At 42.6% G+C, this 25,728-nt stretch overlaps 1 protein-coding gene across 2 annotated transcripts in view; it reads left to right on the plus strand.

Annotated features, from left to right (window-relative positions):
* PTAC4 (plastid transcriptionally active 4) overlaps positions 1-25,728 on the plus strand; it is a 69,886-nt gene that overhangs the window by 32,317 nt on the left and 11,841 nt on the right. For both annotated transcript variants that reach the window (XM_087700427.1, XM_087700428.1), the window contains 3 exons: positions 670-744; positions 855-925; positions 1,038-1,120. In XM_087700427.1, coding sequence (XP_087556553.1) covers positions 670-744; positions 855-925; positions 1,038-1,120 — 229 coding nt within the window. The remainder of the gene's footprint in view (positions 1-669; positions 745-854; positions 926-1,037; positions 1,121-25,728) is intronic.

Raw genomic sequence — 25,728 nt, forward strand, 5'->3', positions numbered from 1 at the left:
GGTGTGTGGTCCTCTGGGACTCAACATCGGATATTAGCTCGTTCGTGGAATATGGGAAAGATGACCTCTATGTCTTCTTTACATTCAGATTATTCCTGCCTCTTCCATTTCCTTAAATGGATAGCCCTGTGGCATATTTGGTATACTCGGAATGCCTTTATTTTAAATTCAGCATCGGGCATCCATGGTCATGTGGCCCGTGTTCGTGGTTTAGTGTTATGGCAAATCTCCTCTATGCTGTCAGTTGATCTAGTCCTTCCTTTCTGTGTGATATTTCTGTGCTAGAGTCTTGGTAGACTTTCATTTGGGTCTGTTTTTTCTTTGCTGACCTGATGGTCTGATGTAGATATTTACTTCTTAATTCAATTATCTGAGAGAGAGAGAGAGAGAGAGAGAGAGAGAGAGAGAGAGAGAGAGAGAGAGAGAGAGAGATTTATCTTTTACGAAAAAAAAAGAGAGAGAGATTTACGAAAAAAAAAAGGAGAGAAAGAGAGTTTACGAAAAAAGAGAGAGAGAGAGAGAGAGAGAGAGAGAGAGAGAGAGATTTTCCAACCATTAAGTTCTAATTATAAATATAACATCCATTACGAGAGAGAGAGAGAGAGAGAGAGAGAGAGAGAGAGAGAGAGAGAGAGAGAGATTTTCCAACCATTAAGTTCTAATTTGCAGGACAATGCTATAGCTTTAAAATCCCAACTTGACCAACAGACATCAGTTGTTGAGAAACTTATTTCAAACACTAGGGTAACAAGAAACAATTTCTCCACCCAACCAATTAATGGTTTGTTGAATTGTGGGGGATTTGGTGCTGGAAGATTAAATGCTCAATTTTTCATTAATGTATTGGCATGCAGCTACTGGAAAGTAAGATTCAGGAGGCAAAATCCAAAAAGGATACATTAAAAGCTCGTGCACAGTCTGCTAAGTCTGTTTTTGATTTCTTTCTACTGTTTTATTATAACATGTCTCTGCCATGGTTAGGAAGGGTAGAGTGATAGTATGAGCTGGTCTCATGGAGCATTGTGTCTCAAATGTAGGACTGCTCAAAAGGTGAATGCAATGCTGGGAAACATAAATACAAGCAGTGCATTGGCAGCTTTTGAAAAAATGGAAGAGAAAGGTATTTGGATCTATGGCCTGCAATTTAATGTTTTATAGTCTGTGTTTGTTTTGCAAACTGCAATTACAAGATGCTTCTACGCACTTGGAAACAAAGTTTGATTCAATTCAAAGCTGAAGAAATCGCTAAAATCATGTGCAAAGGTTGGAACTTCAACTTAAGTAAGTTGCTGCCTGAAACTCATTGGCAAATCTATGGCAAATGAAATTTTATGTGTTCTCAATGGTGTGTATGTGTACTTGTGCGCATGCGTGTGCATGTGCATGCATGTGTGCAAGTGTATGTGCATGTGCACATGCAGACGTGAAATTCAGACACCTTCTTTCTCCTAGCCTCACATGGTATGACACTCTAGTCTATAGCTCATTAGATTGGTTACTCAAGCAACCATTGATATTCACAAGGCCTTCTTTGTATTTTGTATTGCTTTACCTCAAGGGGATTTTTCCTTTGACGTGTGATTAATAGAGTTTTCTTTTTTCCTTGTGTGTGTACTATATATATATATATATATATAGAGTGTGTGTGTGTGTGTGTGTGTATTTACATACATATATATGTTTATACACACACATACACGCGCATGCACACACATGTATATGTATACGGATATACATCTACATGTATATATATCTACATGTATATATATACACATATAGATATATACATGTATAGATATACATACATGTGTATGAGTGTGTGTGTGTGTGTGGTTAAAGGTCGATTGTGCCTAGTCATCTATATTTATTGTATACAAACCTGCATACCTGTACACTGTAGGTGGCTAGCACCCATCATTGTTGCTTCATTCTTTATTCTTTCAACGACTATTGAATAAGAGAAGGCCGGTCACACATTGTGACTGTTGGAGTTGCCACATACAGTGTCTCTCTCTCTCTTGCTCTCTTACTCCATGTGCTATAGCTCTTGATATGCTCTTGCTTACGCTTGTGTGTTTCCACTCGGGCTCTACCTTTCAACTAGCATTAGACCTTGGACTTGAGGAGCTTCACAAATCATTCGCTTAAGCTCGTGAAAAAGCTTCAGCTCAAGGTTTCGTGGGACACATTGTTTCTTATTAGTGAGGTATGCATTGAGTTTTCCCTTCTTCTGGCTTGTGCTAGCTTGCTTTGGCTTGTCGAGAGCTTTCTAGGTCTTAGTTAAGCCTTGTTGAGTGCTTATTGAGTTGAGAAGCAGCCGTTCTTTCCATTTTGAGTGGATATAGAGCATGTTGTAGAAGTTGTGGACAACTATGGTAGCTTGATAGCACTTTCATATTTTGGCCATAAGTTTTGCATACAAATGGGATGTAAGTGTTCTATAGCTAGAAACGAAGAGTGCGATGAGAGCTATAGATTTGAGTACTCACAGAGTTAATTCTACGTAGTTTTTTAGCTCTTTGTTTTATACAGAATAAAACAGTTTTGGTTCAGAGATCATGCATTTGATTGGTTTATGTTCTATTGATGCTTATGGGGAATGTATACAATGCTTGGATGATACATTGATGCTTCGGAAAGGTTTTTGGGCTGATTAGAGCTTGATAAACTCAATTATTGAAGTGTTTATTGCAGTAATAACAATGTGGGCAGCAAGCATACAACAACGAGCTTCATGCTTTGAATGCTTATTGTGCCTATATGGTATTTCAGCTACATGTCTATGGTGATATCTATCATTGATGTATGAGCCTGGATATGGCTATGACATGCTTTGACACTTGGATTTGAGCTATATTTAATGTACTTGGACTTTGGTCAGTTGCTTTGAGCTTCCGTGCTTACTTACTTACGGATATTGAAGCTTTATTGGACACTTATACTCTCGGATGTATTTGTGATGCGCTTGGGCTTTCCAGATGCTTTGATGTATATGTCTTGAGATTTGCTTGAACACTTTGCATTCCTAATTTGCTTCTAGGGGGAGATGGTTGTACTTACTTAGCTTTGAGATAGTGGGACTCTTGGTTCATGTATATGCTCTCTTGTATGCTATTGGATGCAGTTACCTCCACTTGTGGACTAATTTAATTCCCTATGCTTTGAGAGATGTTGGTACTTGGTTGCTATACTGCTAATTGCATTCTATATATCTGAGATTGCTACTCGGATATCTCTGGCAATGGAAGCTTGCTTTCTTGGCTATTTTTCTACAGTCGGATTAACATATGTTGTTGTCTTTATTTCAGCATTGCTGTAATTATAGTTTTCAACATTCTTTTGAAGAGAAGATAGTTGATACTATTGATTGTACTATGTGAATAGCTATACCCTCATTTGTTCTCATTCTTTTGCTTGCCCTTTGTATAAGTTTTGGGGTTGTTTTGCTGAATTTATAGTAGCCCATCCTCTTGTCATTTGCAGATATTTGCAGTCATTATGGTAGGTTCATCAACAGATAATGCTATTTTCAATATGAAAAGCTTGATGGCAATAACTTTCAATATTGGAAGATGTAGGTATGGCAAGTCTTGGTGCAGAAGAGACATATTAAACCATTGAAGTTAGAGGGCCTAAAGCTTGAGCTTTATGATGCAAAGGATTGGGAAAAAGTTGATGAGCTATGCAAAATCTTTATTACAAGCGAAGTCTTACATGTCAGTTATATTGGTTGAAAAAGCTTGTGGACCTCCGCATGAAGGAGGGTATGACTTGTTGAGCTAAAAATGCATTAGCTTTACTTAAACGGCCCCAAAACATGCTTAATTAAGGAAGAAACCTTGTTTCAAAGTTGGGTGGCAGAATGTATCTAAGAAGAATAGGTATTGTCAACATTCGGGCTAGCCATTTTGACAATGAGTGTTGATCAAAGGTAAGAGACACAACACCAAAACTCAAGTCACAGATCCTCGCCCTCATTTAGGCAACCCCCATCAGAGGAGACAGGGTGATGGCAAGGGGCAGTGGAAAGGTTAGACTTACATTGCCACCGGTCAACCATCTTAGTCGACAACGTTCTCAACTCTAGAGGGCTTGTCTGACTAGTCTGCTGAGGCCCACATCGTCTCTGTAGGGACTTTCGATGTGAGTCTCATCCACATCTGTGAGTTGCCTCTCAACGAGGTTACTACAGAGGCCCACTGGTCTCACAGCTGAGCATATCAGTACCTGTTTGGATTGTGGATAGTTGAGCTACACATCACATGACTCCTATAGAGGACATCTTCCGTACTTGAGCCTCGCTGGGCGGACTTGCATAGGAAACACCTCCTCGGTCAAGATCAAGGCTCAAGGTTGCGTCAATTTTGCCACTGACAAGGGTTTGGATTTGGCTTTGTTGGACAATGTATACCATGTCCCTTAGCTTGGGATGAATTTGTTATGTGTTTAACAACCTTGCTAGTTGGGATGAGTAGTTTTCTTTACAGCGAACACAGTTGAGGTCCTTAACTCTTAGATGACTGGTTTAGTGATTGCTCGCGGTGAGACACAGCCGAATGGCCTATACCACATGAGCCATTTTTTTACCAAGGCGACAACCCCGAGGGCTTCGTATTCTATAGCTTCTAGGCATTAGCCACATCTCGGGAGACTACGAACAATGAGTATCTTTGGCATTTCCGTCTAGGGCATCTTGGCTATGACTCTGTTTATGAGTTGTCTCGCTATGAGATGGTTGAGGGTCCTCCTTGCTTGAAGCTAGCTCGAGATGTCTGTAAAGCATGTGAGCTTGGAAAGTAGCACCGTACCCCATTTCCTTAGCAGTCTACACATAGAGCTGAGACGCCTCTTAGATTGATTCACGTTGATATTTGTGGACCCACATCCACTGCTGCCTTGAACGACGCACTGTACTTCTTTTTGATAGTGGATTATCATTTGAGATACATGTGGGCGTACTTTCTCAAGCATAAGTCCATTGCTTTCACATATTTCTCTGCTTGGGTGCTACTGGTTTATAACTAGACGGATCGTCATGTTGGTTGCATAAGGAGTGACAGCGGTGGTGAGTTCATCTTCCACAAGTTTTTCGAGTTTTTACAACAGCTCGTCATTTCGCCAGCTCACCTCTACCAACTTCTCTCAGAATGAAGTTATAGAGTGTAGGAACCAGACAGTCATGGAAATGGCACGCTCTATGCTGTTCGTAGCAGAGCTTCTTGAGCACCTTTAGGTTGAGGCTGCTAACATTTTGGTTAATTCATACTAGGCAAAACTTAGCTTGCTTACTCAACATTCCAAGTCAGTATTTCACAGTACCTAAGATATCACATTGGATTGCATGTCTTCATGTGTTGTGTTATTTATGATGTACTTATGGCTTTACTTATGGTTTTGGTTTATGTTTGCAGAGATACATTGATTTTGGTTGGGCAGGAGATCTTGGCACTCTGCGTTTCCATGGCGGCTATCTCTTCACCTTGGACATGGCTCCCATTTCTTGGTCTAGCCGTAAGCAAGAGACTGTGGTTGCTTCCATGACCGAGGCTGAGTATAGAGCTCTCTTGGATGGCACCCTCGAGGCCATCTACCTGAGGAGCTTATTGGCGGCGCTTTGCTTTCCTTATGACTCTCCCACCATTGTCTATTGCGACAACCAGGGTGCCATTGTCCTTGCAGGCAATCCAATCATCACACCACGGACGCGGCATGTGGGAGTCCACTTCCACTTTTCCAGAGAAGAGCAGGTTGAGCTAGGCACCATCTGCCTAGAGTTTGTGCCTTCATCAAGCAATTTTGCAGACATTTTGACCAAAGTGATTAACCGACCGGTTCTTTAGTCTCTTTTACTTAGGATCAGCTTGGGTACATCCTTCCCTACTTCTTTAGTTTGATGAGGAGAGGGTGCTTCCCTCTTGCTTTCCCTTCTAGTTTGAGAGGGGGCAGCTACTTCTCTTGATAGTGATAGTGATGATGCTTATAATGATTAGACATTCATTCATTTATTTATTCTTTTGTATTGTACTTATGGACATTTGTAACTTCATCCACACTATCAAGATGACATGATTGTAAAAGGGCACTTAGGTAAGTGAACAATTCCCTTGCGAGAGCACTGTTCAAGTAGCATCGTTGCATTGCATTTTGCGTGAGCATGGCAGCTTGTATCTCCCTTTGCATTACTCCATGCATTGGCATCTTGTTTATGCAAACATGGATCTGTGTGCATTTATCACTTTTCGGTCTTTTGGAGTGGTTGATTCTGGATCCACCACATTCGTGGCATTGCATATGGTAGTCTTCAAGGCAGTTTTTCCTAGCTTGCTTGCTTGCTTTGCTTGTTTTGCTTGCTTCATCTCTTTGCTATGTTTGTGTCACCTACACCTTAGCCATTTTCTTTTTCCACCAACACCTAGTAATGATAGATTGTAGGGATAGTATGCTTGTTTTGTGAAGGTCTTGGGGTTTGCCCATCCCTTATCATTCTCCTGTTTGGGACACGGATGCTCAATAGAACGAAAACTGATTTGAAACTCTCGCTTAATGTTAAATCTATTAAAACTACAAAGCCCTAAAAAAAAAGGGTCCATCGTTGATTCCATCCGCCTTTGCAGGACTTGGTAGGCCATTGGGCAGCTAACGTGCACCCTTTGTCCGATGTTTTGGCCTTCCTTATGGGGTGATCACTTGGGTTCCCTTGGTAAGATAATCATCGTCTTTGTAGTCTTAGTAGGCCATTGGGCAGCCGACACGTGCCCTTTGTTTGATGCTCTAGCTGCTTTGGGGTGGGACGCCTTGGGGTAAAAGATAAAGAAAAAAAAGGGGGGCTTGGTTGGCCTACTTCTCGTGGCACCATTGTTGGGCCTGAGAGGGCATGTTGGGCTAAAAATGCATTAGCCTTATTTAAACAACCCTAAAATATGCTTAATTAAGTAAGAAACCTTGTTTATTTAAAAATAAATGTGTTCATAGAGAGTGTCTGTATCCCATAAGCATAAACCCACTTGGGAGGGCCCAAATTTTCTATAAATAGGCATGTTGTCCTCCATTCAACCATAACCTCGTTTTTGTAGATTTGAGGTATATCAGCTTGTTGCTCACACCTCGGAACGAAGGACATTGCGGTCCAAGCTGGCCATTGCTGTCTACAACAGTTTGGTGCCTGTTTCCAGCCTATCACACACTGTTTAGAGCTGATTCGGGCATGCTGGCCATTGCTGTCTACAACAGTTTGGTGCCTGTTTCCAGCCTATCACACACTGTTTAGAGCTGATTCGGGCATGCTGATTGTTGCTGTTGGTTTTTCCTACGTTTTTAGTATTTCTCTCTCCTGCAGCTTGCATTTACTGTTTTCTCTCTCTTGGAGTAGACTTTTTAAGTCTTTTTCTCCTCACCTGCGTTTTTAGTCTTTCTCTCTCTTGCATTGCCGTCTGTATGACACACTCTCTAGCTCATTACCCTTGCCTTGATCCTTGAGATACAAGAGTTCGAGGTACAATATTCATTCACTACATAGTGTATTTGTTGCATAAGCATTGTATATTCAATAGTCATATCATCTCATTCATTCTTCGTGTTCATTGTCTCTGAGTTACCCTAACCCTAAGTGTGCCCTTCTATCAGTCTGTGCTTTGTTGTATGGTGTTATTTGTGTTTCTGTGTTAGGGTATTTCTTCACATGGCTATGTCTACTCATTTGAATGAGTTTCATTTGATTTTCAACCAGCTTGTATCGTACGACATTCAATTTGAAGATAATATCAAGTCTTTGTTCTTGCTTATTACATTGCTTGAGTCATAGGATACCTTTTGTATTGCTACGAGTGCTCATCCTTGTGAAGGTGGTTTTAAATGTAATGATGTAGAGGGTGCTCTACTAATAGAAGAGGTAAACAAGAACATTGATGCGCCCCGCACTTCTTATGCATTGGCTACTAGAGACAGAAATGGTAGTAATGGCAATAATAACGGTGGTAGAGACTCATAGTCCAATAGGGGTAAGTCTCGGTGTTGTGGGCAATCTCGTAGTAAATTGTGGATGTAAGTCCTCTTTGATATATCATTATTGTGGGCAACAAGATTATATTAGGCCGCAGTGCCATAAAACACACAATGGGAAAGACTAGGGGAAAGCAGAGGATAATGCAAAGTTGATAATCATAGCATTATCCCTAGTAAGTCCATGTAAAGATTGAAGAGATAAATGTAGTGTACCCAGAATTTGATGATGACTATATCTTAGCTGCTTTGTCTCTTTGATACCATTATTGTCTCTGTAGATAGTACGTACTAATTCATATGGTACAATCTGTATGATACCATATCATACGTATTTGTATGATTTAGTATGGTAAAACTGGGACTTTTTGGCTACTCTTCCCTAAGACTAAAACTTTCCTTCTTTCTTTCTTTCTTTCTTTTTTGCTCTTCTTTCTTTTTTCTTTCTCTCTCCCCAAGTCTCTCTCTCCCTCTCTCTCAAGCCTCTCACACCCTCTTTTTCTCTCAAGTCTCTCTAACTCTCTCAAGCCTCTCTCTCTCTCTCTCTAGCCTCTCTCTTTCTCAATCTTCTCTGAAGCCTCTCTCTCTCTCTCTCTAGCATCTCTCTTTCTCAATCTTCTCTTAAGCCTACTCTTATTTGTATGATCCTGCATATATGATATATCCACCCCTATCTATGTATCGTATCGTACGTATTCATATGATTTAGTATGAAAGAATCGGTCCTTTTTGGCCACTCTCTCCCAAGCCTATGTATTTCTTTCTGTCTTTTTTTTTTTTTTTCTTTTTCTTCTCTCTCTCTCTCTCTCTCTCCCCTTCTCTTAAGCCTCTCTCTCTCTCTCTCTCAAGCCTCTCTCTTTCTCAATCTTCTCTTTCTCATGCCTACTTTTATTTGTATGATCCTTCACATATGATGTATCCACTTCCATCTATGTACTTGTAACTCGTAGGTAACAGTAGTACATGTTGTGCATGTGGCATGAGGTTTTGGCATATTATCCTTAAATATTCATCTTATATACTCTAATAGCATTGCTATTTAAACCTTAAATATCTATTCTATTATTTTTAGTCCAAAATAATCAAGTTATTTTTAAAAAATACTAATATCGTACCGTACCTTATAAAAACTTAAGGTACCATTTAGTATTGTATTTTATCGTATTGTACCGTATCGTACCTTTTGTACTTGACAACTATGCTTGATTAGGGGCTTCTTTCCATGTTACCTTGCATCAAGACGATTGGTTTCATATCTATTGTAGCATTACAGGTTTTGTGAGATTGGGAAATGACATTGCATTGGATATCATTGGCATTGGGGATGTTAGATTGCAATTTGCCTCAGGTAGCTCTTTTGTTTGGCATAATTTATGTTCCGTACCTGTTAGCCTGTAACTCTTTAGTGGTGCTGCTGCTGTCATCATTTTAGGCTAGATGTGGTGCCCTCACACTGATGCCTCAGGTTGCTTGCTGGGTCTGATCAATCCATCTACTTGTATTCACCATTTATTTTAGTAAGTGCAGTTTTTTTTTTCCCTTTATCTTCTTGCTGATTTAAAAAAAAAACTGAATCCTTTGATTGCAAAAGCTCGATATAATTAATTCAAAAAGGTATTTTGCAAGGAGCTTTTTCATTACTTGCTTAGGCCCGAGAAGAAAAAGAGCTTGTGATTGCAAAAGGTCGATATAATCAATTCAAAAAAGTATTACTCAAGGAGCTTTTTTATCACTTGTTAGGCCCAAGAAGAAGAGCTTCACTTCAAGCTTTCATTATAGTTAGGACATTGAGGAATGAATAAGTCCCATTGATCTTCTGCTCACTCTAGCTTATTCCAAACTTATTCAAGTCTTTTTGGGGGAGCATTTGGACATCTGTAAGAGTTATACCATGGTGTTGGAGCCAAAAACACTTATATAGGGAGTGGTAGTGTCTCTAAGCTCTACTTCTTCCTTTTTGTTTTTACCTACATCTAAGTCATCTTCCATCTCTTATTTCTTGTCTTCACCCTCAATCTCAATGGATGGAGGTGTTTTAAGATCAAAAGAATCAAGCTCATCCTCCCCCTTCTCAAACTCCATTTCTTGAGCTCAGACTAGTTGCTGTACTCCAAGTAGATCCCTGAAACGAATGAATTTCTCTTTACCAAGTGATTTGGTAAAGATATCGGCTACCTGGTCTTCTGTCTTCACATGAAGTAGATCAATTTGTCCAAGTCTCTTCTTCGGTTGCACACTCGCACCTAGTATCATTGCGAAACGAGAGATCACAGAGGAGCTTTTCATTGCGAAGACCACCCGAACTGATTGGCATACTTCCCAAGATTTGTGTTTGCTACAAACGCAGCCTTCAAGGGTTTAGACAATTGCTTCCCCTGCTTCCGGTCTTCTTTGCTATCCAAGCGCTTTCCTCCAAGCTAGGTGACATCATTTGGTAGCAAAACACAGATTTTTTTGCTCTTTTGCCCCTTGGTGACAGTCTTTGATTGTAGACGACTGCTTCTCAATATAGGCGATTGCTCCTAGACATAGGCAACACCATATAGACACAAGCGATACTATTTGGGTGCAGGCAATAGCTAATTTTTCTTGTTTTTCTATTATTTGCTCGTCAAACGCAGTTTTGGGGTTGCTTGTAGATTCTTGATATTGAGAAACCACTTGTTCAGTTTAGACACTTTATTTAGGGTTTTGCAATGATAGCCCCAAAAGGACTGGTGTCTATTTTTTGTTTACTTTTTAGTGGGCGCTTACACATTGGTGTGGCACCCTAGACAACTTTTGTATATACATAGATAGTCACTTCATTCATTATCACCACCTTTCTTGGTCACCACCACCACTTTAATCATTCTCCACTCCTCTTCTTTCGTCAGTTTGACACTCTTTCCTCTTCACTCCACTGCTGGTGTAACGTGTCCCCCTGTCCGCTTGTGGACACGTCTTAGCAGCCCATTGGGAAGAGAGTCCAGAAAGTGCCACCCGGCACTCCCAAGGAATGTCATGGGTTTTGCAATCTAGGTCTTCTCGAGTCTGCCACGAAGCGGAAGCATTCCGGCCGTTCCCACTTAGGACCGACCTGAATCAGGGTTTTCCTAATGGTCAAGTTCCTCGGAGGTAGCTAGCGTCGAGCCCTAGACGAACTACTTTGTGTAAAAAGGTCCGGGTCGAAGCGGATTTATACTGCACTTGGTTCAAGGAGAATGGGAAACGAGAGGGATGCAAAGCTCGACCTCTCTGCCCGCAAGGCATAGTCCCATTCCGCTCCCCTCAAACAGTATAAATCGGGACTCTAGCTTTCTAGATTCTAGGTCATTATTACCTCGCTGTCAATTCCTTTGAGAAAAGTTTCCGGCCAACCGAGACCACCCTTCCGTAGGATGGACCCAGGGTCACATCCACGCACTTTTCTCAGGTTGCTTTAGTTATCTAATTACCTACCACATTTAGTTTGACAAGCAAAAACAGCTTCCTTAATTAACTAATTAATCACAAGTTCCTTCACGTAACTTAGACACTGACATAGAAAAACAGTGTCAAGCAAGTTCCTTTTCAATATTTGATCTTTATTTATCAGTCTTTGGAGTACATCAAATAATCTGCTCGAAGGCTATTCTAGCAATCCTCAGGGATCGCTATTCCAAGTTCCGTCCGTTGACTAATATGCGGGCCTCGAGATCCCATCTCGAGTCACGTCTGCCTCTTGTGCAGGATCCGGAGGCAAGGGATTTACGGCCAGAGCCTCCCCTAGCACCCAAGTGTCCTCCTGCTCCAAGTAGCGCCCACGGAGAGACCTCTTGTGGTGGGTTCGGTCCACGTACCCGGCGCGGCTAACAACCCCCTTGGATAGGGTCAGACAGACAGTCGGAGATAATTATAGACAATAAATCCTGGGCAATCTCGTTGCCCTAACTTAGTTGATCAATTGCTTTCCTTGGCAATTCATTGCTACCTTGGCTTGACAAATCAGTCTTCAAGGAAGAGTGTTGAAGTGGGACGACTTCTCAATTCTTAGGAAATTTGACTTGCGATTAGAACTCGCCAAACTTGGTCTAAGGAGTAACAATACTATTTTGTGATTTAGACACAAGATCGTACGGCGTTGCAGCTCGTAGCACGAGATAGGTGTCAGTATCTGACTTGTGGGATTATATCTTTCTTCGTGCGGTCTTTCTTGATCAAGAATACCATTGATTAAGATAAGGGCTTGGGAGTCCTCTTGACCCAACCCAACCCTAACCCTACTAGGCCGATAACGCTTTGGCCCTAGGGTTCCTAAATTCATACGGAAGTTTAGTATTTTGTCAATTGATCATTAGGGTGAGAACCCTAGATCATTCTTACATAGCGTTTAGATAATCCTAACATTTCGTGGATGTGGGTAGGATCCTTAAGATTGGAAGTATTAAGTCGGCAACCCAAGTGCGATACTAGGCAGAATTTTATCATAGCTTAACCCTACCTAGCACATTGAGGTGATCCTCATATACTAACTAATCATACCTTTATGATTCTCATGTAAGCTATTCAATTATACGCGAATTACTTAGTTGATCTAACCAACCCATGATTTAAGATGATCTTTTCTTTTAAAGATGCAAATACTTTCTTCTAAATTTGCAAGTACTTTCCCCTAAAGATGCAAGTAACTGCAAGATAGGTGAGATGTATCATTCCATGCAATTTCGAGACCATAGACCTTTTTGCCTTTATGCAACTTAAAGGATCTACATAGATCTTTCTTTTTCTTGCCCTATACTAGAATGATTGGCATTCAGAGCTAACTTTTATAAACCCTACGTTGATGCAACGAAATCAAAGCTTTAATATTTTTAATGAAGATGCATTCAAACTTTGATAAAGAACTCCATGCATGAGCGAATGCCATGAGTCCATCACCGATTTAAACCTTCCTTTACCACTTAACCCGACCTAAAATGTAACTATCATCGCATGCAATTTGCAAAGTTCATAATTCCTTTTCATGCATTGCGACTATTTGGACATCATTTAATGATCGTCTACGATTATCTTCTACATGAGTCACAACCAGGAATTTATTTCATAAGCGCATTATGTGTCATAAGCCCTATCCTTTGCGAGATGCAACACGGATGTCTTTGCACAATCCCATCTTTTTACTCATGCATCATACGTTCAGAATTTCAACCACCCTTAACCACGGAAGTGCAAGCAATTGTAAATACTTGACATGCAACTGAATTTTTGTAGATCGAATGAGTATATAAATTTCCCGGTGCATCTTGCCTACGAGAATTAGAATATGCTTAATGCATCCTTTCCATGCGGAATTAATTTTCGGAACCTGGGCATTAAGAATCGGGGCGTTGTCCACTCGCGTACTCGGGGTGGAAGCTCCCGCGTGCGCTCCTCTTGACTTTTGCTTAGGAGCCATTGGGGCAGTAGACTTTGACTCCGCGAACTCTCCTTGTCCTTTATCCGATTTCCAAAACTGCCTACTAGGCTGAGATTTCTTCCCTGCGCAAAAATTGGGCGTGGGAAGACACGGTTTTTTAAAAACCGGGGAAGGCACGGGTAAACAAGGCCTATGGAAGCTTCAATAGAAGCTTCCAAGCCTCTGTTTACAGGCAGATGACGTGGAAAAAAAATGATTGGGTGGAGATGATGACGATGGAGGTGAAGATGACGACGACGATGATGATGATGATGATGATGATGATGATGATGATGATGATGATGATGTTGAAGGCGATGACGGCAGCAGCGGCAGCGTGGCGGCGGCAGGCAGACAAGCGACGGGCAGCGGGCAACACGATCCTCTTCCCTCCCTTCCTCAAGGTTGGGAGGGGGGGTTCATATAGGTAGAAGGGGGGAGGGTAGCCACACAAGTGGCAATTGCATGCCTCCCTCCCCGATGCCCCTTTATGACATTACTCGTACTCCTTCTCCCCGCCATGCAACGGCTGAAGGGGAGGGGGTTTAATAAAAAGAAATTTGTACTTAATTCATTATCTTTTTGTCCCATGAAGGGGTGTTCCCGCGTGGGCTATGGTTTTTAGTCATGGCTTCCTGTACACGACGCGGGGCTGGTGTTTGTTGATGCAAGCGGAGGGAGCACTTAGCCCAAAGTTTTTTTGTTGCAGGAGATCACTCGAAATTGCTCTTGCGCGGGATGTGCGGGGTCTAGGGTCATTAATATTTCGTGCGGAAATATTACATTCTCTCCCCCTTAGAGGAATCGAGATGTCCTCATCTCGAGAAGATATGGGGGTATTGTTGGTTGAGAGTAGTTTCATCCATCCAAGTAGCATCCTCTTCAGGGTAATCTTTCCACTGGACGATGTATTCTCTCAAGGTTCTGGATCTCAAATGCATCTCCCTAACATCTAAGATACTGTCAGGCCGTAGCTCAAGGACTCCTTGGCTAGACATTACAACTTGTTGATCATTAAGCACGTGACTAGGGTTAGGCACATACTTTTTCAACAGGCTGATATGGAATACATTATGAACTTTTAGGTTTTCAGGGAGTTGAAGTTTGTAAGCATTGGGCCCTAGGCACTTGAGAATCTTGTAGAGTCCACAATACCTTGGACTTAGCTTTTTGCATTTACCCAAGGATAGGGAACTCTTCTTTGGACGTACGCGAATGAAGATCATATCACCTTCAACGAAGGATCTGTCTTGCCGTTTTAGGTCCGCGTGAGTCTTCTGTCATTCCTTGGCGGCTTGGATGTCTTGTCTTATTGACTTGATTTGGTCATCTATGTCTTCCAGCATCCGCTTTGAAGCTTCAACCCTCAAGGTTGGATCCGAAAAGCTTAAAGGAGCGCGACAATCCTGCCCATAGAATGCTTGAAAAGGGGTCATCTGAATGCTTTGTTGGTAAGAAGCATTGTAGGCAAACTCAACCAGTGGCAAATATTGAATCCACTTTTTGGGTTCGCGACTACAGTGTGCCCTAAGCATATCTTCAATGACTTGGTTGACTCGTTCTGTTTGACCATTAGTTTGAGGATGATAAGCTGTACTGAAACAGAGTTGAGTCCCAATGGCCTCGAAGATAGCCCTCCAGAAGTGTGATGTGAAGAGAGAGTCACGATCACTGATGATTCTTCTGGGTAACCCATGTAGTTTGAATATTTCCTTGATGAATAGCCTTGCGATGTCTGAGGCTTTATAGTTTGTCTTAACAGGGATAAGATGTGCAACATTGGTAAGCATATCTACCATGACCATAATGGAGTTGTATCCTCCCTGAACTTGGGGCAGGCCAACGACAAAGTCCATACTAATGAATTCCCATTTCATTTGGGGAATGTCAAGTGGTTGCAATTTCCCTGGCATTTTGACATGTTCGGCCTTAATGCGTTGATAAGACAAACATTCCGTGACATATTTGAGAACGTCACCTTTAAGCCTATCCCAATAATAGCTCTTCCTGATCGCATTAAGGGTCTTGGCATAGCCAGGATGTCCTGAGAAAGGGGAATCATGGGCTTCCCAAAGTATCTTTTGCTTGAGTGATTGGCTTGCCGGTATACATAATCTCGTCCTATAGTAGACAAGTCCACTATTGATAGAGAATTCTTGATACTTTGTTTGTAGCTTTGGGGCTTGATCCTTGATGGGGATCTCCCTTAGCAATTTCTGATAGGTTGGGTCATGGCATGCCTTTTCTTTAGCTAGCTCAAGAATTGGGTTGTTTGGCATGGATACCTTTGTGGCTAGAGATCTGGTTGTTGATGGATCTTGCAAAATTAGAGAATTCAGAAATGCCTTGCGATTGAGTGCATCAGCAACTATATTCTCCTTTCCAGGCCAGTATTTGATTTCAAAATCATATTCTTCCAACACTTCAATCCATTGACGTTGCCTCATATTGAGCTCATTCTGGGTAAAAATCCATTCAAGACTTTTGTGGTCTATCACTAAGGTAAATTTGTTACCCAGCAAGTAGTGTCTCCAAAGTTTGAGAGCATGGATGACAGCCAACAGCTCCAGATCGTAGGTAGCATAATTCCTTTCATGGCTTTTCAGTTTCCTTGAAGAGTATGCTACGAGAGGACCTTCTTGCATAAGCACACATCCTAAGGCAAGTGCGCTAGCATCAGTTATCACTTCAAACTCCTTGCCAAGATCCGGAAGTTTCGGGATGGGTGCTGATACCAAGCTTTGCTTTAGCTTTTCAAAGCTGGACTGTTCAGCAGGTGACCATACAGTTGATACTTACTTCTTTAGTAGATCAGTCAGAGACGCTGTAATCAAAGCATAGTTTTTCATAAAGACCCTGTACCATCCTGTCAATCCAAGAAAACTTTGTATTTCTTTGACAGAAGTTGGTGTTGGCCACTCCAAAACGTCTCTGACCTTGGCCAGATCTACTGAAATTCCTTCCGTTGATACAATGAATCCCAGATATTCAATCTGTTGCTTGAAAAATGTACACTTCTTCTTCTTGGCATAAAGCTTGTGTGCTCTCCTTGTTTCAAGAACAATGTGAAGCTGGGGTTCATGATCTTCTTCTTGTTTGGAGTAAACTAGGGTATCGTTAAAGAAGACAAGTACGAAGTCATCAAGATAGGGCCTAAAGATATCCTGCATTAGCCTGTTGAAGATAGCAGGAGCATTTGTCAACCCGAATGACATGACTAGGAATTCAAAGTATCCATACCTAGTGCTGAATGCCGTCTTTGGAATATCTTCTTCCTTGATCCTTATCTGGTAATATCCAGACCTGAGATCTATCTTAGAGAAGATCTTCGCACCTTGAAGATGGTCAAGAAGTTCATCTATTCTTGGAATGGGGTATTTGTTTTTAATGGTTGATTGATTCAACCCTCTGTAGTCAATGCATAACCAAAGCGTTCCATCTTTCTTCTTCTGGAACAGCACTGGAGCTCCCCAGGGTGAACTGCTAGGATAGATGTAGCCTTGGTCTAACAGTTGCTTGAGTTGCTCCTTCAGCTCAATCGCTTCCGGGATGGACATTCTATATGGTCTCTTTGCGATTGGTGCAGCTCCTAGCACCAGCTTGAATTCGTGATCGACTTCCCTTTGAGGAGGAAGCTCTGTCAACTCTTCAGGAAATACGTCTGCGTATTCCTTTAACCGTGAAGCTTCTTCCCTAAATTCCTGATTTTGATCTAGCTTATTTAGTTTAATCAAATAGACAGGTAGCCCCTTTCTAACTCCTTTTATTATCCGTGTTGCTTTGGCCAGTTGAATTTTTGGCTTCCCAGTCTCTCCTTGAGTTGTGACTAGTTCCCCTTTAGAATTTCAGAAGGAGACTTGGCTCTTTCCACAGTAAATGTGGGCGTCATTGGGTATTAGCTAATCCATTCTGAGCAAACATTCGTGGACACCTAGGTTCGTTACCCTGAATCTGACCGAAGTCGACTTTCCACCCAGTAGGAATCTCACCTTAGCAGTTTGCCTGATACAAGAGACCTCACGACCATTTGCTAATTCCACAAGTAAGGTAGGTGCATCTATTGTGGCTATTCCTAATCTTTTTGCATAGGCTGGTGAAATGAAGGAATGTGTACTGCCACAATCAATCAAGGTTTTGAAGCTTTTACCTTGATAATTCGATGGTGTTTGAATCATCGAGAATTGGCGATTCGGGTCTTTCTTGTGAAGAGCCGCATGAACCGTTGCCCTCTCGATGTCGGCTTCCATGGTTGGATCTTCTTCATCACCCAGCTCCTTGTTGGTAACATTGGAGGTTCTCCCTCTGGCCATGACGGTGGCTCCTTGGCCATGGACGGCTCCTTGAAATGGCCCTTGATGTTGTCCTCTGCTAAGCTTGGGACACTATCTTTTGAAGTGACCAGGCTCGTTGCAATGGAAGCAACGGAGATTGCAGCCATTACCTTGGGTAGGAACGAAGTTATTGACAGTGTTGGCCCTAGCTTTCTTTCTTTGTCCCTGATTATGGCCCTGCGCTCTCTTAATCTGAGACCTATACACTCCCTTGTTCAGATCCTTGTAAGACCAAGTCCTGTTATTTCTTGGCTTTGCCTGCACCTCCTGTATTATGGGTGCAGCTCGAATGAGCGCGTCTTGAAGGTCTGTTGGTCGCATTGATTCCTGGCGGGTGTTTATAGGTGGATTTAACCCAGCACAAAACTTTGACACCTGTTGTGTCATATCCATTTGTGGCGCGTACTTTAAAAGAGAGACGAACTTTGAATAATATGCATTAAGGGATAGACCGGTCTCTGCACCATTGTTTCCACCACAGTCTTGCTTCGCTGGTAAGCTTCAGTTTGGCGAGCATAGCTTGGTTAGCGGGTGCAGTACCTGCTGCTTCGAAATAATCCTCTATGGATTCGATCCAGACCTTGGCGTCAGTTTGGACAGTCTTTCCCTTTCCATCGAATTCAGGTGGCTTGATTTGTTTGAGAAGAAACTTCTTCTCCTGAATTACGGCTGTACTTGGTGCAGGGATCGGACTAGGAATCTGCACTTGAGGTTACACCTGGGAAATAAAATTCTTTACGTTAAAACTTGCTAGACGTTTCTCATATTACATTACATGCCCAGTTCAACTTTTAGCCAAGTGACCTAATCACTTAACTCCTTTACCAACACTTATAGCCATGACTGACAGTGATAAAAAGTCTATTTCATTCATATGGGCATAGCCCTTTCGAGTACATTTATTTTGAGAAGGTAGAACAAGCTGATTGGCACATCAATTTGGGGAGAATAAGATTGTGTTACATTCAGCTACGGGAACTGAGTAATAATATGGAGAGGGGTCATGGATTTTCAGGAATCGATAGGTCATAGGAAGCTTAGGGTATCCTTTCCTTTGATACCCTTTTTTCTCATAACGTCCCAGCACCTTGATTCTGTCGGCAGGGATTACTCGAGTCACTTCCTCATGCACATACTTATTCTGCTTGACCTTTGGACCGCCGACATGTAGGGTTATGTTTGCGTGAGCCTCGATAAAGATGAACAGCTTCACGATCTTTAAATCCTCCATTCACTTGATTCTCTTCAAGTTGGTTTGAAGGTACGCGAGTCGGTGGGCAGCTATGTAATAAATTCCTGATTCACCCGTCCATCTCCGTTCTACGTACAGGGGTGAAGGATTGTAGATATGGTCTAGAATATTCATCACGCCTAGCCTCCGTCGATAATCCGAAGCATCCATTGCAGTCATAAACATAACCTGGAACACCAAGAATTTGTTTCATGCTTCGTGACTCTGTAGGCTAGCATCGATAAGTAAGTAAGGAAATGTTCTTAACGGCAACATTGCTCTACTTTCCCTCATTAAGTTTTCTTGTAAATATTAGATTTCGTTGGTTCGCTTTGATACCAACTGTAACGTGTCTCCCTGTCCGCTTGTGGACACGTCTTAGCAGCCCATCGGGAAGAGAGTCTAGAAAGCGCCGCCCGGCACTCCCAAGGAATGTCACGGGTTTTGCGATCTAGGTCTTCCCAAGTCTGCCACGAAGCGGAAACATTCCGACCGTTCCCGCTTAGGACCGACCTGAATCAGGGTTTTTCTAATGGTCAAGTTCCTCGGAGGTAGCTAGCGTCGAGCCCTAGGCGAACTACTTTGCGTAGAAACGTCCGGGTCGAAGTGGATTTATATTGCACTTGGTTCAAGGAGAATGGGAAACAAGAGGGAAATGAGAGGGATGCTAACAACCCCCTTGGATAGGGTTAGGCAGACAGTCGGAGGTAACTGATGCTGCCTCTCCCTCCAGGCTTTCAACCTGAAGCGTTAGTTTCTTGAGCAAAGAAGTACAAACAGTGCTCCTAAGTGTACAATCACGAGCATTCCAGTGGTCGTTTGTACGGCCAATTGCTAAGGTGTAATTCCGTCTCCTCGAATACTTCCAGCATTCGATCTTGGATTAATCGCGACTTGGCAAGATCCCAAGGGTTTCCTAAGCTAAGTTGCTTGTTTACCCCTTTTTCCTTGGTTTAGGGTTTATACCTTGTTGACCCAAATTGTCACTACCTTAGGTATCCTTAAATTATAGACAATAAATCCTGGGCAACCTCGTCGCCCTAACTTAGTTGGTCAATTGCTTTCCTTGGCAATTCATTGCTACCTTGGCTTGACAAATCAGTGTTCAAAGAAGAGTGTTGAAGCGGGACGACTTCTCAATTCTTAGGAAATTTGACTTGCTATTAGAACTTGCCAAACTTGGTCTAAGGAGTAACAATACTATTTTGTGATTTAGACACAAGATCATACGGCGTTGCAGCTCGTAGCACGAGATAGGTGACAGTATCTGACTTGTGGGATTATATCTTTCTTCGTGCGGTCTTTCTTGATCAAGAATACCGTTGATCAAGATAAGGGCTTGGGAGTCCTCTTGACCCAACCCAACCCTAACCCTACTAGGCCGATAACGCTTTGGCCCTAGGGTTTCTAAATTCATACGGAAGTCTAGTATTTGGTTAATTGATCCTTAGGGTGAGAACCCTAGTTCATTCTTGCATGGCGTTTAGATAATCCTAAGATTTCGTGGATGTGGGTAGGACCCTTAAGATTGGAAGTATTAAGTCGGCAACCCAAGTGCGATACTAGGCAGAATTTTATCATAGCTTAACCCTACCTAGCACATTGAGGTGATCGTCATATACTAACTAATCATACCTTTATGATTCTCATGTAAGCTATTCAATTATACGCGAATTACTTAGTTGATCTAACCAACCCACGATTTAAGATGATCTTTCCTTTTAAAGATGCAAATACTTTCTTCTAAATTTGCAAGTACTTTCTCCTAAAGATGCAAGTAACTGCAAGATAGGTGAGATGCATCATTCCATGCAATTTCGAGACCATAGACCTTTTTGCCTTTATGAAGCTTAAAGGATCTACAGAGATCTTTCTTTTCCTTGCCCTATACTATAATGATTGGCATTCAGAGCTAACTTTTATAAACCCTACGTTGATGCAATGAAATCAAAGCTTTAATATTTTTAATGAAGATGCATTCAAACTTTGATAAAGAACTCCATGCATGAGCGAATGCCATGAGTCCATCACCGATTTAAACCTTCCTTTACCACTTAACCCGACCTAAAATGTAACTATCATCGCATGCAATTTGCAAAGTTCATAATTCCTTTTCATGCATTGCGACTTTTTGGACATCATTTAATGACCGTCTACGATTATCTTCTACATGAGTCACAACCAAGAATTTATTTCATAAGTGCATTATGTGTCATAAGCCCTATCCTTTGCGAGATGCAACACGGATGCCTTTGCATAATCCCATCTTTTTACTTATGCATCATATGTTCAGAATTTCAACCACCCTTAACCACGGAAGTGCAAGCAATTGCAAATACTTGACATGCAGCTGAATTTTTGTAGATCGAATGAGTATATAAATTTCCCGGTGCATCTTGCCTACGAGAATTAGAACATGCTTAATGCATCCTTTCCATGCGGAATTAATTTTCGGAACCTGGGCATTAAGAATCGGGGCGTTGTCCACTCGCGTACTCGGGGTGGAAGCTCCCGCATGCGCTCCTCTCGACTTTTGCTTAGGAGCCATCGGTTCAGTAGACTTCGACTCCGTGAACTCTCCTTGTCCTTTATCCGATTTACAAAACTACCTACTAGGCCAAGATTTCTTCCCTGCGTAGAAATTGGGCCTGGCAAGACACGGTTTTTTAAAAACCGGGGAAGGCACGGGTAAACAAGGCCTATGGAAGCTTCAATAGAAGCTTCCAAGCCTTTGTTTACAGGCAGATGACGTGGAAAAAAAAATGATTGGGTGGAGATGATGATGACAATGGAGGTGAAGATGACGACGATGATGATTGATGGTGATGATGATGATGATGCTGAAGGCGATGACGGCAGCAGCGGCAGCGGCAGCGTGGCGGCGGTAGGTAGACAGGCGACGGGCAGCGGGCAGCACGATCCTCTTCCCTCCTCCCCTCAAGCTTGGGAGAGGGGGTTCATATAGGTAGAAGGGGGGGGGGGGTAGCCACACAAGTGGCAATTGCATGCCTTCCTCCCCCATGCCCCTCCATGACATTACTCGTACTCCCTCTCCCCGCCATGCAACGGCTGAAGGGGAGAGGGTTTAATAAATTTTTTTTTGCACTTAATTCATTATCTCTTTATCCCATGAAGGGGTGTTCCCGCGTGGGCTACGGTTTTTTAGCCACGGCTTCCTATACACAACGCGGGGCTGGTGTTTGTTGATGCACACAGAGGGAACACTTAGCCCAAAGTTTTTTTGTTGCAGGAGATCACTCGAAATTGCTCTTGTGCGGGATGTGTGGGGTCTAGGGTCATTAATACTTTGTGCGGAAATATTACTGCTGCCCGTACCCCTATTGGAGGACATTGCAGTTCATGGTCACCCTTCCTCCTTCTTCAGGCGCCCTGTTCCCATCACCTTTCAGGCTACATTTGGAGGTTTCCATCCCTGTTGGCATCATCTTTAGACTACTCTCATCATTATCTCCCACTTGGCAGCAACCATACTACTTGCATTTTGGGATTCTCCACATGGTGGCACTCCTACAGGCTATTGGCATAATCTCCAATGTTGTCCACATCTGTGTTTTAAGCATGGATATTCTCTCTCCTGCCTGGCATCAACTCACATATCATTGACATTAGTTTTTTAGGGCTTAGACACTTGGGGTTGTAGCTCATCACTCCTAGACATCTATATTTGTAGCTCCCAGGCTTCTAGCGTTATCTTCCATTTGGTGTTTTGCTACCTAGCTATCTCCCTAGCATCAGAGGACTGTAGTTCACTCCCTCGGCAGCTAGGTGATTATCTTCTTTATCTCCAACAGCATCCAAGGAGTGCAGTTCACTTGGTCGACAACTGTCTTTCATCTTTCAGTGATTACTTTCATATCCCACTATCCGGAGGACTGCGTTCCCTCTCCCTTCAGTGTGTAGATCTTCACAGGTGATGAGCTTCGGCTCCACTATATTAGCTTTTCTTCTCATAGCATGATTCAATGCATCATCACAATGTTCTTCTTATGTTTTTGAGTTTCTCTTCTCTCTTAGTGTTTGCCGTAAACACACTATGTTTCTCCATGCAAACCCTACTGTCTCTCTAGTTTCTTTGTCATTTTTTGACATGGTATTAGAGCCTTCTTGTGTTAATCATTTTTTTGACACTTGAAGATGTCTCAACACGAGTTTTTTAGCTTTATTGACTCTGAGGATGAGGTCTCTCAATCATTCTTCTCAGCGACAACAAGATTAGCGGAGGTCTGAGTCCATTGTGTGTGGACTCCCCATTTGGAGTGCCCCTCTTCTTCTCTCCCTCTTCATGTTTCTCATAAGGTGTGGTCTATTGGTGTGAAGATGTCTTACATGGCACCCACTGTATAGGTACCGATGCTTCCTTCCCTGCCTAAAGAAGACAAGTTAGATGGTTCCAACTATTCTCTTTGGTCGTGCAAGGTGGAGTGTATTCTCGATACGTTTGACCTCTGGGAGTTTATTTCTCTCACTGTTCTGTGGCTTGTGGAAGACCTTTCCCTTGGGCCATTAATGGATCTTGTAGCCCTTTGGGATCAACTCAACTCTAGAGCCCGATGCTTTCTCTTTATGAGTTTATAGGATTTTGTCTTGGTTCATGTTCGTTGATTGAAGACTATGACGGAGGTGTGGAAGAAACTTTTGTCTCTTTAGCTTCAGAGGACGTTGCCCACAAGATCTCTTTGGAGAAAAAGCTTCAGATGCTTAGAGTTGATGACTCTCCTTCCATAAAGGATCACATCAACAAACTGAAGGATATGAGGGATGAGCTTGCGTTTCTCGGGAGGATGGTATCTTCAGAGGGGGTATGGCTATGATTCTATTGACTCAACCACCATATTCTAAGTATGATGTCTTCTTTACTAGCCGTTTGACTTCGAGGACTTGAGATACTCTTCTTTCGGAGAAGCTTTTACCGCCTGCCTTGAAGCATGATGAGCGTCTCAGAGAGGTGGGGACTAGTGGGTTGAGCTTCCACGAAGGCTTTTCTTGCAAGTGTTGGGGGTGGGAAGAAGAAGGGGAAACCTTAGGCTAAGAAATAGGAGGATATGAAGGATGATTCTAAGGATGAGAAGAAGAAAAAGCCCAAGTGTTCACATTGTGGGAAGGATACTCATCTTGAGGAGAAGTGATGGCAAAGTACGCCCATTTGAAGCCTAAGGTGGGGTCCAAGGATTCGAAGGCTACACTCACTATCATCGAGTCCGTCTTTGTACACTTGTTTGAGGTGGAGGACACAACTTTTACTTGTTCCTCTGAGGAGAAGCCTTGGCTCATGGAGTGTGGGGCCTTTTTCCACATGGCTTACCGACATGATTGGCTTGAGGATATGTGATCTAGAGGGGGATCTATCACCATTGCAGATAATTCTTTAGTCCTTGTATGTGGAGTGGGAACCATTCCTTAGTTGCCCAATTGGTGTTTTTCTTTAGCCAAAGTCCTCTATCTACCAGCTTTGGGCTTTAACCTTCTATTTGTTTACGGTCTTACATAGCTAGATACTTGAGTCATTCTTACCGAGGATGCAGTTATGGTGGAGGATGCTTTTCATGTGCTGCTATTTGGATGGGTACAGTCCGACTCTACACACTCATAGCCCTTGCTGCACGATCTTCACAGAGCTTGGACTACCTTGGCTTGGTTGTTATGGGCATTTGAATCTTGATACTATTCGGTAGGCTTTGAGGAAGAAGATGATTGAGGAACTTTCAAATTTCCCTCTCGTGTACACACACTGTCCCAGTTGCTTGAGGGGCAAGTAGCATTAGCAGCCTCATCCACAAATTGCTAGTTGGAGGGCTTCTACACACTTGAGTTGGTTTACATTGGCCTTTGCAAACCTATGGGCACGGCCTCCCTTGGGAAGACCAAGTACCTCATGTTGATTGTTGACAACTTTGGTTGTTATGTGTGGCCCTATTTCTTGGAGCACAAGAGCGAGGCGTACTCCCGTTTCTACGAATGGAAGGTATCTATGGAGAAGCAAACCTTCTTTAAAGTTTGCGGTGTTCAAGCTGATCACAATGGTGAGTTTTGTTCTAATCTCTTTTTTGAGTTGTGTAGGGATCAAGGTATTCGGATGGAATATTTTCATCCGAACACACCGTTTGAAAATGATGTGGTGGAGCATGCCAATTGTACCATGCTTGAGATGGTCCGCTTGATGTTGGAGCACAAGGGTCTTGCCCATTGCTTATGGGATGAGGCTATGGCTATTGCAATTCACATCCGCAATAGGTCACCTACTTAGGCATTGTAGGATATGACTCCCTACCAAGCTTTCTTTGGGAAGAAGCCTTTTGTTTCCCACTTTTGTATCTTTGGATGTGAGGCATATGTCTATGTTGACAAGAAGAAAAGGCGGAGCAAACTTGATTCCAAGTTGAAGAAGCTTATCTTCATTGGTTATAGCAAGACCACGAAGGGCTATTGGCTCTATGGCCCGATGACACAAAAGATCGAGGTGAGCAGGGATGCGATCTTCGACAAGGCTATAGCCTCCGAGGATTCTATTGATGGTGCTTTAGCTACAGGTGATTCTTTGTCTTTGACTAATCCCCCTCACGATCAGCTCCTCCTCTTTCTTCTAGGTTGCTCCTTGGCACCCCTTCTTCGTTTGCAACACCTACCCCTCCCCCTCCTTCTCCCACACCCTCTCCCCTTCCAGCCTTGACGGCTCCTTCATTGACTACTTCCTCATCGAGTATTCCTATCCCTTCTCAATCTCCTTAGGTTTC

This window comes from Lygodium microphyllum, chromosome 19 (assembly GCF_053477565.2).
Source record: "Lygodium microphyllum isolate KBCC chromosome 19, Lygodium_microphyllum_v1.1.10, whole genome shotgun sequence".
Taxonomy (NCBI): domain Eukaryota; kingdom Viridiplantae; phylum Streptophyta; class Polypodiopsida; order Schizaeales; family Lygodiaceae; genus Lygodium; species Lygodium microphyllum.